We start from the raw sequence: 16,981 nt of genomic DNA, 5'->3' as shown, positions 1-16,981 counted from the left end.
TAAAGTATATTTTTATATTTATAAGAAATACTTTAGTCTTTCTTATATCTTTATTATATATAGCTAGCATTAGTAGCTTAATAATTTCTTTAGGTTATTTTTCTTAGTATAAAGCTAGTATATTAATAACTAGTAGTGCTTATTAATTTAGTTAAGCTTCTAGGGCTGTAATTATATTCTGCTATTAAGCTTATTCTTAAGTTAATTATTAAACTAAGTTTTTAAGAGTTATAAGTTATTAAAATACTATATTTTTTACTATATTTTAAGCAGTATTATTAAGTTTTATATTTCCTAAAGTTACTATATTAACCTATTACAGTTACTTATTTTTATTTTAAAATAACACTTCCTTAATTAATATTGCCTTAAAAGTCTAAGGTAACTTCCTAAATAAGAGTTATTATTATATAATAAACTAAGTTCTTATATTTAGTAAAAACACTATTTTTAAAAAATAAACTATTTAAGTAAATAGCTTTAATAAAAGAGCTATTTAGGTTTATACTAGTAGAGAGTTAAGTTAGTACTTAAGGCATATATAGTTATATAGCTAGTTAATATACTTATATAGTAAATATCTAGGTTTTAATTTATTTATATTATAAATATTATTAAGTGTAATAATAACTAGCTATTTAAACTATTTAAATAAGTAATATAAATATAACTTATATATCTAGTTATTTTAATATCCTTAATATACTTAATTATTAAATTTATTAAGTTATCCTTAATATACTTAATAGTTAATTTTATTAAGTAGCTCCTAATTAGCTAAATAGTTTAATATTTATCTAGTGCTGCTTACTAAAGGTAGCCTATTATTATAACTATAAGGCTAGGTTATAATATTTAGCTAGATATTTTTATTTAAGTAAAGAATTTAAGTTTAATAAGAAATTTTTATTTAGGTAAAGAATTTAGGTTAAGTAAGAAATCTTTATTTAGGTAAAGAATTTAAAGTAAGTAAGTTAGGCTAGATATTTTTATTTAAGTAAAGAATTTAAATTTAGTAAGAAATCTTTATTTAAGTAAAGAATTTAAGTTAGGTAAGAAATCTTTATTTAAGTAAAGAATTTAAGTTTTATAAGAAATCTTTATTTAAGTAAAGAATTTAAGTTAGGTAAGAAATTTTTATTTAAGTAAAGAATTTAAGGCAGGTAAGTTAGGCTAAATATCTTTATTTAAATAAAGAATTTAAGTTTAATAAGAAATCTTTATTTAGGTAAAGAATTTAAGTTAGGTAAGAAATCTTTATTTAAGTAAAGAATTTAGGTTTAGTAAGAAATTTTTATTTAAGTAAAGAATCTAGGTTAGGCAAGAAATCTTTATTTAAGTAAAGAATTTAAGGCAGGTAAGTTAGGCTAGATATCTTTATTTAGGTAAAGAATTTAAGTTTAGTAAGAAATCTTTATTTAGGTAAAGAATTTAAGTTAGGTAAGAAATTTTTATTTAGGTAAAGAATTTAAAGTGGGTAAGTTAGGCTAGATATTTTTATTTAGGTAAAGAATTTAAGGCAGGCGAGAAATCTTTATTTAAGTAAAGAATTTTTAACCTAAACCTATAAGACTAGTTTTTACCTTATAATAAGCTACTTAAGCTTAAGTAGTATTAATAAAAGTAAAAAGTAAAAGTAAAATATAAAAGTAAATATTATATAATAACTTAGCTAAAAGTAAAAAGAAATAAAAAAGGTTAGTAATATAGCTTAATTTTTATTAATTAAAAAACTAAGCTAAACTAATTAAAAAGGTATTTTTTATTAAATAAGGCTTTTTTATTTAAGCTTAGTAAATTTCTAGTTTATATTATACTTAAAATATATTTTTTTAAGTTATATAATACTAAGTTAAAAGTGTTTTAATATAAGAGTTTTAAATATTTTATAATTTATTTTAAAAAAATACTATTAAAAATTAAAAAGAAGTTTTAAAATATAGATTTTTTAATAGATTTTATTATATTTTTTAAATTTATTTTAATTTAAGATTTAAAAAAAAAATTTTCTTTTTTTATTTTAACCTTTATTTTATAAGTAAAATATAATTTACTTTAACTTTTATTTTAAAAATAAAATATAATTACTTAATATTATTACTAATTACTTAATTAAATTTTTTATTTTTATTATATTTTACTTTTTATTTTATTTTATATTTTATTTTATATTATATTTTATTTTTTAATTTATTTTTTACTTTACTTTTTAATATACTTTTTTTTTTATTTATTTTTTATTTTTATTTTTTTTTTATTTTTTATTTTATTTTTATTTTATTTTTTACTTTATTTTTTATTAAAATTTTTATATTATTTTTTACTTTATTATTTATTTTACTTTTTATTTTATTTTTATTATATTTTTTACTTTATTTTTTATTTATTATTTTACTTTATTTTTTACTTTATTTTTTAATTTATATTTTACTTTTATTATTTACTTTTATTATTTACTTTTATTATTTACTTTTATTATTTACTTTTAGTATTTACTTTTTTTATTTACTTTTTTTATTTACTTAACTTTTTACTTTACTTTTTACTTTACTTTTTACTTTACTTTTTACTTTACTTTTTACTTTACTTTTTACTTTACTTTTTACTTTACTTTTTACTTTACTTTTTACTTTACTTTTTTTACTTATAAACTATTACTATAATAAATTATAAATAAAATAATAAAAAGCACAGCCTTTATTAAAAACTAATCCTATAATCTCTTAATAACCTAAAAGCCTTAGTATATATAAATCCAAGCTTTAAGCACCTTTATATACTTAAAGAAACTATCCAGCAGTTTGCAAAGTATACTACGTCTTGCCAGGACTGTACCTAACATTCAGTTCAAGACAACGCCACAGCTTGTAGGATCAGAATCGCAAGTACAGGCACTAGGAGAGTTAACCCAACCAGTTAACCTGTTTGCAACATCACTGGCATAGCAGTGGGTAGCAATGTTGCTCTCGAGGTTGCCAGTGCTGGAGACTGAACCCGAGTTGTAGATCCGGGCTCCACGGTAGAAAGCCGAGACATCAGTATTGCCAGCTTGGTTAATGGTGTTGGCCAGACCGTCACCAGTAGGAGTTCCTGCAACGCCTTCCAGGATCATCTGCGCAATAGTGGCAGATGGGCAAGGATTTTGGACAACACCTCCCTCGTTGCAGGTGGCAAGACCGTCATGATCCTGCAGAAGACCCGGGTTTCGAACGCCAAAGTTGGTAGTCTGAACACGAACGCAACCCTTGGACTCCTGCATGAGGATAGCAAGGATGAAACGGTGGTCCACACCACTGGCTGCAGCGGCGGCCTGGATACCGTCGTGGATGGCCTGAACCTCATCCTCGCTGGTGTTGGCTTCACCTCCCAGGTTGGTGCAAGAAGAGAGCATGGTGGCCTTGTTTGCGGCGAACATGTCGTCGAAGGAGACCCAGCTGCTCTGGTCCGGCCAGCCAGCGCTAACGCTGCCATCGCCCAGAAAGAGAGTGTAGGAGTCGGCACCAGCGCCCACGCCGTCGGCACCGTTGGAGTTGTCGAAGCGGGCGAGAGTGCTGGTGACGATCTCGCCGACGGCTCGCTTGGAAACGGCCTTGGGCACAGAGTTCTTGCTGCTGCTGGTAGGCACAGCGATAGCAGCGCCAAAGAGAAGAGAAGCGACAATAGCCTTGCTAACCATTTTGACGGTTTATTTGGGGTGGTACTTGGTTGCTGAAGAAGCTGAGATATAAGTCGACAAATGGAAAAAAAAAGTGAATTCTGATCAAGTCGCCAGGACTTTGGATCAAGTTGAATAGAAGAGAATGTGGTGTAAAGGAGTGGATTGCTGGATTGGGTTGATGGAGGAAATCTGGACTTGAGAAGCAGAACCATTGCGTATTATATATTCATCGAAAGTTTGGTTGAAGCAGTTGGCCGGACTGCAACAATACCACCAGCTTCCTATTAGAGAAACTCGGTTGGGTCGAAACACGTCCCGTCCGTATTTCAGGTTAGGATCTGCGTTGGACTGGCTCACACTCCTCATAACAGACAATCTCGGCTTAGAGGGGAATGGAAGTCCTCAGCTTCATAACGCCGTGTGTGATCCTTTGGCTTGAAACCGTTTCCCTTCCGGATATATTCCCGTAGTGGTTGTCTTCCAAGTGCCGCCGACTCTACATAAGTTCAGAGCTTAGGACAGAGAATGCTGCCTTTGTTACTTACCAGCAGCTTACCATAATCTAAACTCACTTCAAATCCCCCAGCGTCTTGTTAGATATGTAGCAATTCAGTGATCGCATCTCTTCAAATTAATCGCAGAGCAGAAACGGGGAGGAAACCTTTGCAGAATGGCGTTGTGACGTTCGGAAGGAGACTGGTGTCAAGGCAACATCTGCAAGGAAAGAAAAGTCAGAGGAAAGAAGGAGTTCAATCGGGTTGGATTATGTCGCAGCAGGTCGCCACCTTTCTCCAATATCGCAGGCTATGGACTGTCTGTGTGCGTTTAGAAACCGCCCGTGTGCGTCTGGGAACCATTCCGTGCGTGCATTCAATAGAGATTGTCACCTGCGCTTACGGGAGCTGATTTTCCACATCGAACGACTTGTACTTGCCTCCCTCAGACTAGCTCACGTCGTAGATGCAACCAAATACAATCTCCGGAAATCCAGGAAGCTCACAGGGCGCGGAACATTCTTCGAATCCCCCTGGGCCCCAAGTCTATCACGCCGCTTTCTGCAGAACACAGACATCTGAATGCTCTTGACTGGGCTACCCTTGTGTAGATCCAGCGCTCTGGGACACGTGAAGACGCTGTGACATTCTCGTGACTTTGCGTGCACCATTCAATCACATCTGCAGTGACAAAATTTTCTTAAACCAGCAGGCGATAATGCCTCAGGTCGAAATTGAGTGTGTTCACCCGGTAAAAACACGATCGATACCACTCTAACTGACCCAAGTACGATTGCGCTTCATCGTGTGTGACTTTCTTGAGTTTCGTATGACTTACGCCTTATTAATCTCGGACTACCTAGAAAAAGACAATATCTTGCTCCACCCTCCATCCGAGCTTTTGCAGTTCAGCAGAGACGCTTGCTTCCATAGCCGGAGGGCCACACACCATTGCCAGCGTATCCCCTAATTCCGCGCCAGTTGTGGTAGACGGCGCTGGTGGAAGGTGTTGTTGGAGACACTCCAAGTCAATGTGTCCGCGCCCCATCCTCCAGCCTGCATTGAGTTCATCGGAACTCAAAACATACCAGATGTGCAGATTTCCGTCCATACGACGCGAGAGATGGTCAAGCTCCTCGCGAATGAGTATATCACTCTCTTTTCTGTTTCCATAGATAAGCCATACTTCGACCGAATTGTTATGGCTCAGTAAGGAAGTCGAACATTCGTCTGCAATAGCCTTCAATGTTGACCATATCGGGGTTATACCACTGCCACCAGCGATCATGGCTAACCTTTTGACGATGCGTTGTCCGTGATTTGGCTTCCACCGGATCTGACCGTTACCGACGTAGGTGAACTCACCAATTGGCCCCTTGACCTCTAGCGTCATTTGATTCCGTTCGATTGTCATGTTTTCTAATAGCATGGTCATCTGACCTCCTGCAAAAGCTGCACTGCCCTGTAATGGCTTGCCTGATGGGAAATACACTTTGACCAGAAGATCGATAAATCCACGCTGTGTGTTGCAGCTATACGGAGTATATGCTCGCTGCACAATCTGGACTTTGCCACTTGCTTCGTCGACTCTTCTTATTCGCAAGTAAATGTGCTGTCCTACTGGCAAACCAAGAGGCTGATGTTCATCAGGCAGAGCGAGACGGAAGATTCGTGAATCGTAGGAGACCCTTCTCTTGTGCACGAGTCGGACTTTCTTCCATACTTTCGGCTCAAGAAAAGGCTTTGATGTGTCATTCAGGGTATCGTATTTTGGCATTGGAGCTGTCGATGGTGTTGCGGGTTGTTCCAGCGATCCTATGTGGTAGTCTCGCAACATTCTCTTAGCATCCATGGAATGGATAGCCATGAAATCTTCGGTGACATCTTCACCGGCAGCCAGACGGATGGACTGCTCCCCTCCAGGGTGCGATGAAAGGAAGGCTGTTGCATCGTATACATGTCCTTCGACTATGAACCACGGAGACGGGCTCTCCCCGTTGGCATGTTCCACAAGCTGAGATAGTGTGACTATCGTTGCTGCCTTGTCTGGATTGATCATAATGCTGTGGTAACTATCGCCTGCTAGACTTTCATGAGGACGATGTGTATCCAGGGAGGTCAGTCCGGATGAAGCACTGTTCCCTCCAAGTCTGGGATATCTCGGATCCGCTCCGTCTTCAACGAGTCGCTGCATCCAGCCGCCGCTTGCATTTCCTGGCACAGTTGGATGTTCGAATCGGAGAGCCTTTCCACTGTTTTCCCTGTAGATAGCGACGCGAAACCACCAAGAGTTCATCATCGAAGTAGCGTTCCAGTACATGTCTCGTGGCATGATGCTCAGAGCTTCATCCATTGCACGCACCGCAACGAACCCGGCGTCACAATCTCCAAGCAGCGACTTGACATCGATATCCACCTTCCAGAAACACCAAGAAAAGCTCATGTCCGTCGTGCTAAGGTCGATGCTGCCAAAGTAGGGGTGGTTGTGGATCGGATACATCCGGTAAAGATCTTCTGGGTATCTTACATCACAGATTTTCCAAGTCTCTCCATCGTCAAGAGTTATCTCAACCCGTGTTATACGCCGTCCACCACCAGTGTAGGCGTATCCTTCAATGGCGACCTTCTGTGAGGTAGGTGTATGAGAGTTCAGCTCAAGAATAGCTTCGTGAGCAGGCGAGCAGATTGCTGCGTTCACATTGAGCTCATTGATGATGTACTTGGGATCGTGCCACCACCTGTCTTCGTTCCTTGCCTGATCGGCCGTTACCGTGGTGGGCAAAAGCTTGTTGTCGAAGTAGTGCAAGTAATGCTGACTCTCGCAGTCCGAGACTTCGATCCGCTGAAGCCATTTTACCATACGACCACCGATCTGGCCCGGCACAACCAAGCGCAGAGGATAACCGTGATCGGGAGAAAGATCCTCGCCATTGAGACCCCAAGATATAATCATGCCCTTGCTGCGATCTAGTGCCCAGCTGAGCCTCTGCGATGTACCGTACTTCCCCTTGGGCAATTCATCCGCACCTTCAAAGACAACATGGCGCGCGCGCCCAGGAATTGGTCCGTCATAATTAGGGTATGCGGATAGAAGGGGATTCTTGGGCTTGCAGTATTTGAGCACGTCAGCTAGGTAGACGCCGGTAAATAGACCGGTTGATACACCAGCTGCACCCCAATTGAATCCGAGGCCCTTGACGACCATATTCTGTTCCTTTCGACGGTTGCCAGCGCAGACGAGAGTGACAGGAAGCGTGACAACGGGGAACTTCGCCTTCAGCTCCTGGATCGAGAATTCGACCTCGTTTTCCACAAGTCCGTGAACTCGGAGCTTCCATTCATGCGCTTGTTTCGCGCTGAACCTTGGTGTATCTCCATGGCTGCGAACATAGAAGAGATTTTGGGGTGTAAGAAATCCGGCGTTGAACAGCGCGGACAAGGGGGCCTCGACATTGCATGGATGTTTTCCCGTGAGTCGAATCATCCGGCCATCTCGCGGTATCCAATGATCCGGTGTCTGAGCGTCGGACGCCAATGGCTGCATATGCTCAGTTTTTGGAAGAGGCGGGAGTGAAGTAAAGCCCGACCTGGAAGCATCATCCAACAGATCCATCTGTTTTGTGGCCGCCAGATGTGGACAAGACCATGGTGTTGGTAAAGGCGACGATCCGGGAGACAGTCCAGGCGACGATGAACCCGAAGATGACCAATCCTCGCCGCTCTCGAAATGAGAATCTGAATCCAGCTGGCTTGTTGCCATGACGAATGGCTTTCGCAGACAAGGCCAACAAAAGATATACAGAGATGGGAAATGAAACGGCGACTGCTTGTCGTGAGCAAAGTTTGTTTAAGTGTCCATGAAGAGTGTTCACCAAATCTCTTTTATCAGGTTTTGGGAGGTCTGGCTCTAATTCTGAGAAGGCGGCTTGAGCCAAAGGAAGCACTCGGGGCTCAGCGACGATCTTCCACGGCCGGAAATGCCATAACATGCCATTCCATACAACATCAAATGCTACTACTAGTAAGCTTGGTTCTTGCATTAACTATATCCCGCTGCACGGTCATACGAGTGAACAAGGCTCACAATAGAATCGCAAGTACTGTTTCCGTTCACTTGACAGATCTATAACACGCGATTCGCTGCATTATCCATCCGGTGCAAGATCGCGGCTAACGTCCCCCGGAATTTCCGCGACCATACCCTGGCCACCCCAGGACCAATGGACGTTCACCGATAACGTTTGAGCAAATTGCTTGCTTATTCGCTGAGCGTCTCCTTCGCCTTTATCGTATAAACGACCTGGTCTGATAAAGCAGTAGAGATTCTCAGTGTCTGCCGGGATCGCGCACAGGCACACCTGATACTTGTGCTCTCTGTCTAAATCGCTATCTCAATTATGCTTCTCCGCGGATCAGCGGCTGCGCTTATGGTTCCCATGAATATGCCACGGTTTTAATGAATCTCACCAAACGATACATGCGTACCTAGATAAGTAAGTGTATGTTGTGATATGGCCAAGGAAAGAGATAACAGTAGAGCCTCATCGTATGGCTGAGAGGCTGGACTATCTTTGGAGTCTGCTTATACCTCTTACGCACTGTAATGGTTTTTGTGTGACTATCGCTAATCGTGTGTATCGGCATTGATCGTACACGCATCCCGTATCATATATCCAGCCCAACACATGTCCTTCAAGTGGTGGATATGGCAGCAGAACTCTACTTTGTGGTTTTTCCGAGGAGCTCGGAGACGCAAAGATGCCGTTCCATGCCCTCAGAACCGACATGCTTGAATCTGTCCTACGCAAGTCCTCGGAGCATTCGTTGTTACCTCTGTGTCCCCCACCCTACAGTGGTGCATCCTGCATCTTGAACTTTGTGTTCTTATGCCTCTTGTTAAAAGTCGGCAATTGAGAAAGATCTGACCCTTGGCTTCGTGAAAATTCCCATGTTCCCAATTGCCTACAGAAACAAAGCACCACATGGTTGGGCCCGCTGATAACATGCACCAAGAGACAGAGGACTGCCAGCCCCGATCCAGGAAGCGGGTCGCTGTTGTTGGCCTTGGCATGGTTGGCATTTCTTTTATTGAGAAGCTTCTCAGATACGACATGGAAAGCGGTCGTGATGAGTGGGAGGTGACTGTTTTTGGAGAGGAGCCGTATATCGCATACAACCGTGTCGGTCTTACACAGTACTTTACGAATCGTTCCATTCAGCATCTGTATCTCAGCCCGCCGGAATGGTACTCGTCACACTCGGAGAGAAAACTTACATATCATACGTCCGATCTTGTCATTTACATAGATGCGCAAGCCAAACTGCTCAACACAGCCAATGGACGAGTCTTCCACTACGACGAGTGCGTCCTCGCCACCGGTTCCGATGCTGCCTTGCCACCTTACATGTCCTCCGAGCAGTTTCGAAGCACTAGGGGTTGCTTTGTATACAGAAGGATAAAGGACCTTGACAATATTATCGATTATGCCACCAATGCCCCAAGCTACATTGGACATCGCATTCGCAAGGCAGCTGTTATCGGTGGCGGGCTTCTCGGCTTGGAGGCAGCCAAGGCTCTACTGGATCTCGAAGAAGTTGACCAAGTTGTTCTTGTGGAGCGAAATCGATGGGTACTCAGCCGCCAACTTGATCAAGAGGGCGGCACGTTGGTCCTGGAAAAGGTGAGGGCCCTGGGCGTTGAAGTTCTGCTACAGGCCCGAGTCCGAGATCTTGTGTGGAACGACGAGAAGCGGCTCACTGGGTTGCTTCTGGAGGGAAAGGATGGACTGCCAGACCAGGAATTCGACATCGACCTTCTCGTGTTTGCTGTTGGAATCAAGCCCCGAGATGATCTCTCCAAGACTACCCCTATCAGTGTGGCCAGGCCAAGCGGAGGTTTCATCGTCGACAACCAGCTTCGCACAAACTTGCCTCATATCTACGCTATTGGAGAATGTGCCAGCTTCCTCGGAGAAACATTTGGTCTTATAGCTCCTGGGATCGAAATGGCCGACGTACTCGCCTTCAATTTGACAGAAGGTCCCAACCACAGCAGGAGAGAGATGCAGCCTCCCGATATCAGCACGAAACTCAAATTAATGGGCGTCGATGTCGCCTCCTTTGGTGACTTCTTTGCGGATCAGGGGAAGATGAGCAAACCACTGCCAGGCCTGACCAGTTCCCATGCGGCCAGGAAGGCTCAGGCAACGTCTTTAACGCCGGAGGATATCAAGAAGAAGGTCAAGGCACTCACTTACCGGGACCCATTTTCGGACGTGTACAAGAAGTACATCTTTACGGCAGATGGCAAGTACATCTTGGGGGGAATGATGGTTGGCGACGTCAAAGACTACGTGAAGCTCGTGGCCCTCTGCAATATGGGCAAACCCATTGAGAAGCCCCCATCTGAGTTTATTATCGGAGCAGCAAGAGATGGAGAGGAGGAAGGAGACGACTTACCTCTTGATGCCCAAGTATGCAGCTGCCATAACGTCAGTAAAGGCAATATCGTGGAGTGTGTAAAGACTGGTGGTGTTCGTTCCTTTGGGGAGATGAAATCCTCAACAAAGTGTGGCATGGGTTGCGGAGGCTGCGTGCCATTGGCTACTAGCATCTTCAACCGCGCACTTCAGGACGCCGGCGTTGAGATCTCCAACCACATCTGCAAGGATTTTGCCTATTCACGCCAGGATCTTTACCAGATTGCCAAGTTCAGAAAGCTCAAGGACTTTACAACAATGATGCGCGCTGTCGGCAAGAGGCCTGATGGTCTCGGCTGCGAAGTTTGCAGACCAGCCATCGGGTCGATTCTGAGTTCTTTGTACAACGAAAACATCATGAAGCCCTCCATGCGCCAGACGCAAGATACAAACGATCGTTATCTCGCCAATGTGCAGCGAGACGGGACTTATTCAGTTGTTCCGCGACTACCTGCAGGCGAAATCACACCAAAGGGGCTCAAGGTCATTGGAGAGGTCGCAGACAGGTTCGGACTCTACACCAAGATCACTGGCGGCCAGCGTATCGACATGTTTGGTGCAAAGAAGCAGGACCTCCCGCAAATTTGGGAGCTGCTCATCAATGCTGGCTTTGAGAGCGGCCATGCTTATGGCAAAGCGCTGCGAACAGTCAAGTCTTGTGTCGGCAACACTTGGTGCCGTTACGGCGTAGGCGATTCAGTTGGTCTCGCCGTTGAACTGGAGAATCGCTACAAGGGCTTGCGTGCTCCCCACAAGTTCAAGGGCGGTGTATCTGGTTGTGTGAGGGAATGTGCAGAAGCACAGGGCAAAGACTTTGGTCTCATTGCCACCCCCAAAGGTTGGAATGTGTTTGTGGGCGGAAACGGCGGCGCAAAACCTCGCCACGCTGAACTACTTGTCGAGGACGTGACTAGACGTGAAGCAATGAGAATTCTCGATCGCTTTCTCATATTTTACATTCAGTCAGCAGACAAACTCGAAAGAACCGCTCGCTGGATTGAGAAATACCCCGGCGGCCTCAGGGGCATCAAGGAGGTCATCGTTGACGACAAGCTTGGCATATGCGCGGACCTGGAAAAAGAGATGGAGGCACTCGTTGGCTCGTATCACTGCGAGTGGACCAACGTGGTCAGTAGTCAGGAGCGCCGCAAGGCTTTCAGACAATTTGCCAATACGGATGAGACGCAGGTGGTATCCGAGCAAGTCACAAAGCGCGCCCAGAAACGTCCCGTGGACTGGCCCGAGGATATCTCCCCTCTGCACTTCAGCTTGCAGAATATCGCAAAGGATGCAAAGTGGGATTGGCAGATTGTCTGCAAGCTTTCTGAGTTGAACCGTCAGATTGACGCACCGACATCGGTCACTGTCAAGTATGGCGAAGTTCAGCTGGCTGTGTGGAATATCCCGGGCCGTGGCTTGCGCGCTTCACAGAACATGTGCCCGCACAAAAAGGCATTTGTGCTGGCAGACGGCTTGATAGGTGAAGATGAGCATGGACGGGAATACGTATCATGTCCACTGCACAAGAGAAACTACCTGCTCGAGTCCAAAGGGGGGACGGGGGGAGGTGGAAGCTGCTCGGATACGAACTATTCCATCATGACATTCGAGGCCAAGGCAGATGAGCAGAATGATGCGATACTCATCTATCTTCCTCCTACAGAAGCACTGGATGCTGTCCTTTCGACAGCCAGATGGATGCTGCGAAAGGCAGACGGAGAAGTGAAGTTCTTGGTCAAGGATGCTGAGCCATCAATCGAGATCGCAGAGCCTAGGGTTCCTGGGAAGATGAGATCTCAGTTGTCACATACCGCTGCCTTTCAACCCTGTGGCGGCGGCGGAAATGCGCTTGAGTGGTAAACATGTTAGATGGTGTTGCAATATGCTATCTCTATCATTCTCTCTTCGTCTTGTAGTAGTCGCTGTCATTAGACCACCGAGTGCATGTAGTATACCGGAATGCTCAAATCGGTACTGTTAGTTCAGTGCGTCCTGCTATAGCTTCAATTGACAAAAATACTGTCCATAGTCACCATTGATGACCAGCTTACGCGCTCACGCCCTCGGAACACATGCCAGCCAACCGCTAGTGACATTCATTCGCACCACTTACTCTTCTTGAAGCCCAGGCTCTCCTTATCTCCAGTTCGCTCAATTCAAGCTCACCTATCGGTACTAACAGTTTATTTTTACTACCCACGACTTAGCTCTACGACGATCCGGGATCATTCTTTTATGACGTCTCTTGGCTGGCCTATTATATCACCCCGTCTTATCAGTAATCCTGCCACGTCTACGTCGTAGTCTGTCCCTTTTCTAGGCTCTTTTCCTTTGGTCTCCCCCCGAAAATGGCTGCAGAACATGTCTCCGTTATGTGCGGAGTATCTCATCTAGGGGTTAAACAGAGATTACGCAGCCACGTTACGTGCTAAAACGGATATTGTACGGTCCTGATAGGAATGTCATAATGTCACTGATTTCACACCTCAAACCGGTGCTCTCGACCTCTTGAGTTTGGATTTTGCATCTCCGGTTGCAGTTCTCTACGTATTAAGCCCCAGCGATAAGCTCGAATGAACTGTGCTCTAGTCTTATCTGTCCCTCATGCGTGTCTCGTCTCTGTGCCTTGGACAACAGCAGCACAATATTCGAACGTGAATTCTATGTACGAGTATCATGGACCATCCTGTGTATATAGTCTACCTCGGAAGCAAACCGAAGGTTGATATACTTGTCGCAAAGTCATGCACCTCCTAGAGGAATCTTTCACAGTCGTCACTACCTATGTTACGTAAACTCCATTTTCAAATTCTTGATCAATATTATCGAGGTTCTCTGTAAAGCGTGGGTTCTTTCACTATTCAGCTTTGAGGTAACTACGTTGACGTACTCTATGTTATAGGTTGGCTTGGAGCAAGAACATCGACAACTCGTTATACATACCTGCTTGACATTAGCCGCTCATACGCTCGGTATATTCATTGGCTAGAATCTCCAGCCTTTCATACTAGCCGGTCATAGCAGCAAAACAATAATGGATCGGACTTCCGTAGCAGAAGAGGAAGGCAATACCTCTCGACCACCCACATCCGGAGAGCAGGGAGCCACATCAGTTGAGATCTCAAAGGAGATTGTTGCCAGCGAATCACCGTCCATCAGTAGTGGATCACATCAGACTACATACTTTATCCGGCAAGACGTTCGTCACGCTAGACGAGCGAGTGAAAATGACGCGACAGAACGCAACTCCGCATTTCGCATGTCTTCTCTATGGCGGCGAGCCGAAGTCAACCCTCTTAATGGGAAAAGCTTCACCTTTCCGCTATTTCGCATATGGGATGATATCTACTCCACAGCATTTTGGCTTGCGACGCTAGGATTTTTCGTGGCTTTCTTCTCCTGGTTTGCGTTCTCCCCCCTCGTGCCCGAGGCGGTAAAAGCGGATCTCAACCTTACCCCAGACCAAGTCACCAATTCCAACTTAGCTTCTCTCGGCGGCACGGTTATTGTGCGTCTGATTGCTGGTCCCGCCTGCGATAAGTTCGGCCCTCGGAAAGTCCTGGCCGCCCTCCTCGTCCTCGGCGCCATCCCGTCTGGCTTGGCGGCACTGGTTACCAATATTCAAGGGCTGGAGGCAGTGCGGTTCTTCATCTCCATTCTTGGGGGCACATTCGTTCCAACCCAAGCCTATACCACCACCTTCTTCGACAAGTCCATCGTTGGCACCGCCAATGCCTTTTCCGGTGGTTGGGGCAATCTGGGTGGTGGAGTGACTGTCGCTGTGATGATCGGCTTGTACCAGCGATACATCAAAGCTGGATACAGCCCTCATCTCGCCTGGCGTCTTTGCTTTGTTACGGTTCCTGTGCCATGCCTATTGCTCGTTGCCGTCATAATTCTGTTATTTGGAAGAGACCATCCATACGGCAAATGGTCACAGCGCCACCGCCTCAGCTGCCTGGCCAAGGACAAGGCCCAAGTCAGGGATAGCGGAATGGGACATCAGCCAGAGCACATGTTTTTGAATCCGGAACACGAACCTGCTCCGGAACGCGCCGATCCCAAGAGGTCGGACTCGGAGTCCGGCAAGGAGTCGTCTCCATCCCCAGTTGTCGAAGTGGATACCGCACAGTCGGAGCCGCTAACATTTACGGCGCTGCTCAAGATCCTTGCCGACCTCCGCGTCTGGTCGTGTGCTTTGTGCTATCTTCTCACGTTTGGACTGGAGACCGCAATGGACGCGGCGCTCCCTGGTTTGATCAACACCCTGTTTGCTAGCGAGTCTTTCACGATCACGGATGCGGCCTATGCAGCGTCCACCTACGGTCTCATGAACTTGTTCGCTCGGCCGCTGGGGGGCATTGTGTCAGACTTGCTCTACGCTCGGTTCGGGCTCCATGCCAAGATGTACTGGCTCCTGGCCACCGCCTTATCTCAGGGTATTGTCATGATTGGCCTGGGAGTCTACATCGACAAAGACAAGGCTACCATCGGCGGCGTGATTGGCTTTATTGTCGCCATTGCAATCACGGGATTCGCAGCCAACGGCGCCTGTTACTCCATCTATGGCCACCTGCGTCCCCAAAATATCGGCGCTGTGGCCGGCATTGTTGGCGCCGGCGGCAACATTGGGGGTCTTCTTTACACCTTGATCTTTAAGTACCAGCCGGGAGTTCGCCTTTCGCCATCGCCAAGCCATCCGCACGGGTACAATTCGCTTGGGAAAAAGTTCTGGATTGCAGGATTATTCAATGCGGCGGCCGTCGTACCGCTTTTTCTAGTGCCGTTAGGTGATGCTGTGTAGAAAGGGCCAGCGCGTGGTTTATTGATCCGAAGCACGTCTGCGAGAAGAATGTTGAACTTTCCTTTGTTTGCATCGAGTTCCGGAATTTGCGTAGTGAAACAGCTGCGCAATACATACGTGTCGCCCGCGGTCGGTATTCTTAATGCGAAGTAACTTTTTTATGCATGGGTCAAGAAGCTCTATCTGTTGCCATCTCGCACTTCAAGTTTGATATGCCGGTCATGCCTGACCACAGAATGACCAGGCGAAGTAATGAAGACGGGACGAAGAGCGCTGAAAGAGGTCCTCAAATGCGATATTTCCAAGCAATCATTGTCACGGCATCACCGGAGCTTGCACCTTTAGCGGCATCTTCTTGCGCATGCAACTTTTGCCGACCTGAAGTTGAGAAATATTACCTACCTACAGCTACGACGGTAAACAGAGGGGCGATGTGTAAAGCAATCAGTGAGCACCTTAGTCTAGAGGTTCACTTTACAAGTGCTGGGTTCAGAAGATTGTTGTCTGCGCGTAAACCTTCGCTTTCCCGATTTCTCGACAACGCATGCAAACCCTGTGGTACTTCTTGCCGTTCCGCAGCCTTAGAAACGAACCAGTAGCTGGAATTTCATCTTGTTGTCGAATCGCCAAAAGGGTTTAATTCAACGGCAACCTATCGCTTTGACAACGAATATGGAACTCTGTTGCAATCTGATAATTCTCTTCATTGTAATCACTCGTGAGCAGCTCATCTACGAGGAAGAATAGTTGCCAAATAGACCGTCATTGATCTTTTTAGTTCTTTCACCAATGTGACTCGGCAAGGCTCCCTCCCGACAGTTCCTAGATTGGGAAGGAAATAACCCAATAATGAGAAGATGACGAAATTATTTTTTTGGGCTAACAGTGTTGTAACCTAAGAGTGCCGTCGCAACCATCCCTCAAATCGATCCCTTGTGAGCCCTGGCCCATTTGGGTCGTCTTCGGTGAGATGAGAGGCGCTCTTTGCGAGAAAACCGGATGCCCACTCTCAAACATAGGACATAAAGGTAAAATGGATGAGACTTTAGACCATTCTAGTTTGAACTTACAACGGTTCATTGCATCTAATGCATGATGCTGCCAAGACTACCAATGTTTATTAATGGTGCTGGAGATGGTCATTTGATGTCTGTAGCAACAACACGAGGTTACAACACCGAACATGGAAAACCTACCAAGTAGTACTTCGGCTTTTCCCCGCGACCCCGCAACACCCCAGCTGCCGCAAACTGCAACACCCCGCATCTCCACGAAACCTGCAAATACATACTGTTGCATAACAGCCAATCCCTGTAAACAGCATCACATCACACAACTCGACGTAGGGCGTTGTAAAAGGCAGAATACGGCCTTTATCTCGCTTCTGGTCACCTGTACATACCTAGGTAGGATGAAGGCCATCTCGGGGCGTGTACTTGCTATGATACATGTACCCATTCGCTAGGGTTCTTTCGCCGCTTCCCCCGGCAATGCAGTTTATTCGAACCTACTGTACTATATAACTCGCTAAAGGTAAGCTCGCCGC

At 45.0% G+C, this 16,981-nt stretch overlaps 6 protein-coding genes across 6 annotated transcripts; 4 read left to right on the top strand and 2 right to left on the bottom strand.

Moving 5' to 3' along the window:
• Positions 1–93: 93 nt before the first annotated feature.
• TRIREDRAFT_111730 (uncharacterized protein) lies at positions 94–1,769 on the top strand (the record flags this gene model as incomplete). The annotated part of the gene is made up of 13 exons (XM_006969107.1): positions 94–106; positions 376–381; positions 501–522; positions 802–816; positions 915–932; positions 967–969; positions 1,041–1,052; positions 1,115–1,126; positions 1,229–1,246; positions 1,346–1,357; positions 1,423–1,440; positions 1,673–1,678; positions 1,756–1,769. Coding segments are annotated over 13 exons (168 nt in total), but the record flags the coding sequence as incomplete, so codon positions are not given.
• Positions 1,770–2,842: 1,073 nt separating this feature from the next.
• On the bottom strand, positions 2,843–3,676 carry TRIREDRAFT_111729 (uncharacterized protein; the record flags this gene model as incomplete). Its single annotated transcript, XM_006969061.1, has 1 exon — positions 2,843–3,676. One exon carries the CDS (start codon positions 3,674–3,676, stop codon positions 2,843–2,845), a length of 834 nt encoding a protein of 277 aa, XP_006969123.1.
• Positions 3,677–5,011: 1,335 nt separating this feature from the next.
• On the bottom strand, positions 5,012–7,765 carry TRIREDRAFT_81955 (nitrate reductase; the record flags this gene model as incomplete). The annotated part of the gene is made up of 1 exon (XM_006969060.1): positions 5,012–7,765. The coding sequence occupies one exon, from the start codon at positions 7,763–7,765 to the stop codon at positions 5,012–5,014; it is 2,754 nt and encodes a 917-aa protein (XP_006969122.1).
• Positions 7,766–9,155: 1,390 nt separating this feature from the next.
• On the top strand, positions 9,156–10,295 carry TRIREDRAFT_69210 (uncharacterized protein; the record flags this gene model as incomplete). The annotated part of the gene is made up of 1 exon (XM_006969106.1): positions 9,156–10,295. A coding segment is annotated over one exon (1,140 nt), but the record flags the coding sequence as incomplete, so codon positions are not given.
• A 234-nt stretch (positions 10,296–10,529) lies between these two features.
• Positions 10,530–12,491, top strand: TRIREDRAFT_69291 (uncharacterized protein; the record flags this gene model as incomplete). Its single annotated transcript, XM_006969105.1, has 1 exon — positions 10,530–12,491. The coding sequence occupies one exon, from the start codon at positions 10,530–10,532 to the stop codon at positions 12,489–12,491; it is 1,962 nt and encodes a 653-aa protein (XP_006969167.1).
• A 1,399-nt stretch (positions 12,492–13,890) lies between these two features.
• On the top strand, positions 13,891–15,435 carry TRIREDRAFT_111724 (uncharacterized protein; the record flags this gene model as incomplete). Its single annotated transcript, XM_006969104.1, has 2 exons — positions 13,891–14,610; positions 14,764–15,435. 2 exons carry the CDS (start codon positions 13,891–13,893, stop codon positions 15,433–15,435), a joined length of 1,392 nt encoding a protein of 463 aa, XP_006969166.1.
• Positions 15,436–16,981: the final 1,546 nt, after the last annotated feature.

Source organism: Trichoderma reesei (genome assembly GCF_000167675.1).
Source record: "Trichoderma reesei QM6a unplaced genomic scaffold TRIREscaffold_28, whole genome shotgun sequence".
NCBI classification, from domain to species: domain Eukaryota; kingdom Fungi; phylum Ascomycota; class Sordariomycetes; order Hypocreales; family Hypocreaceae; genus Trichoderma; species Trichoderma reesei.
The sequence above is the reverse complement of the archived record's forward strand: the minus strand, read 5'-3'. Positions and strand labels throughout refer to the sequence as shown.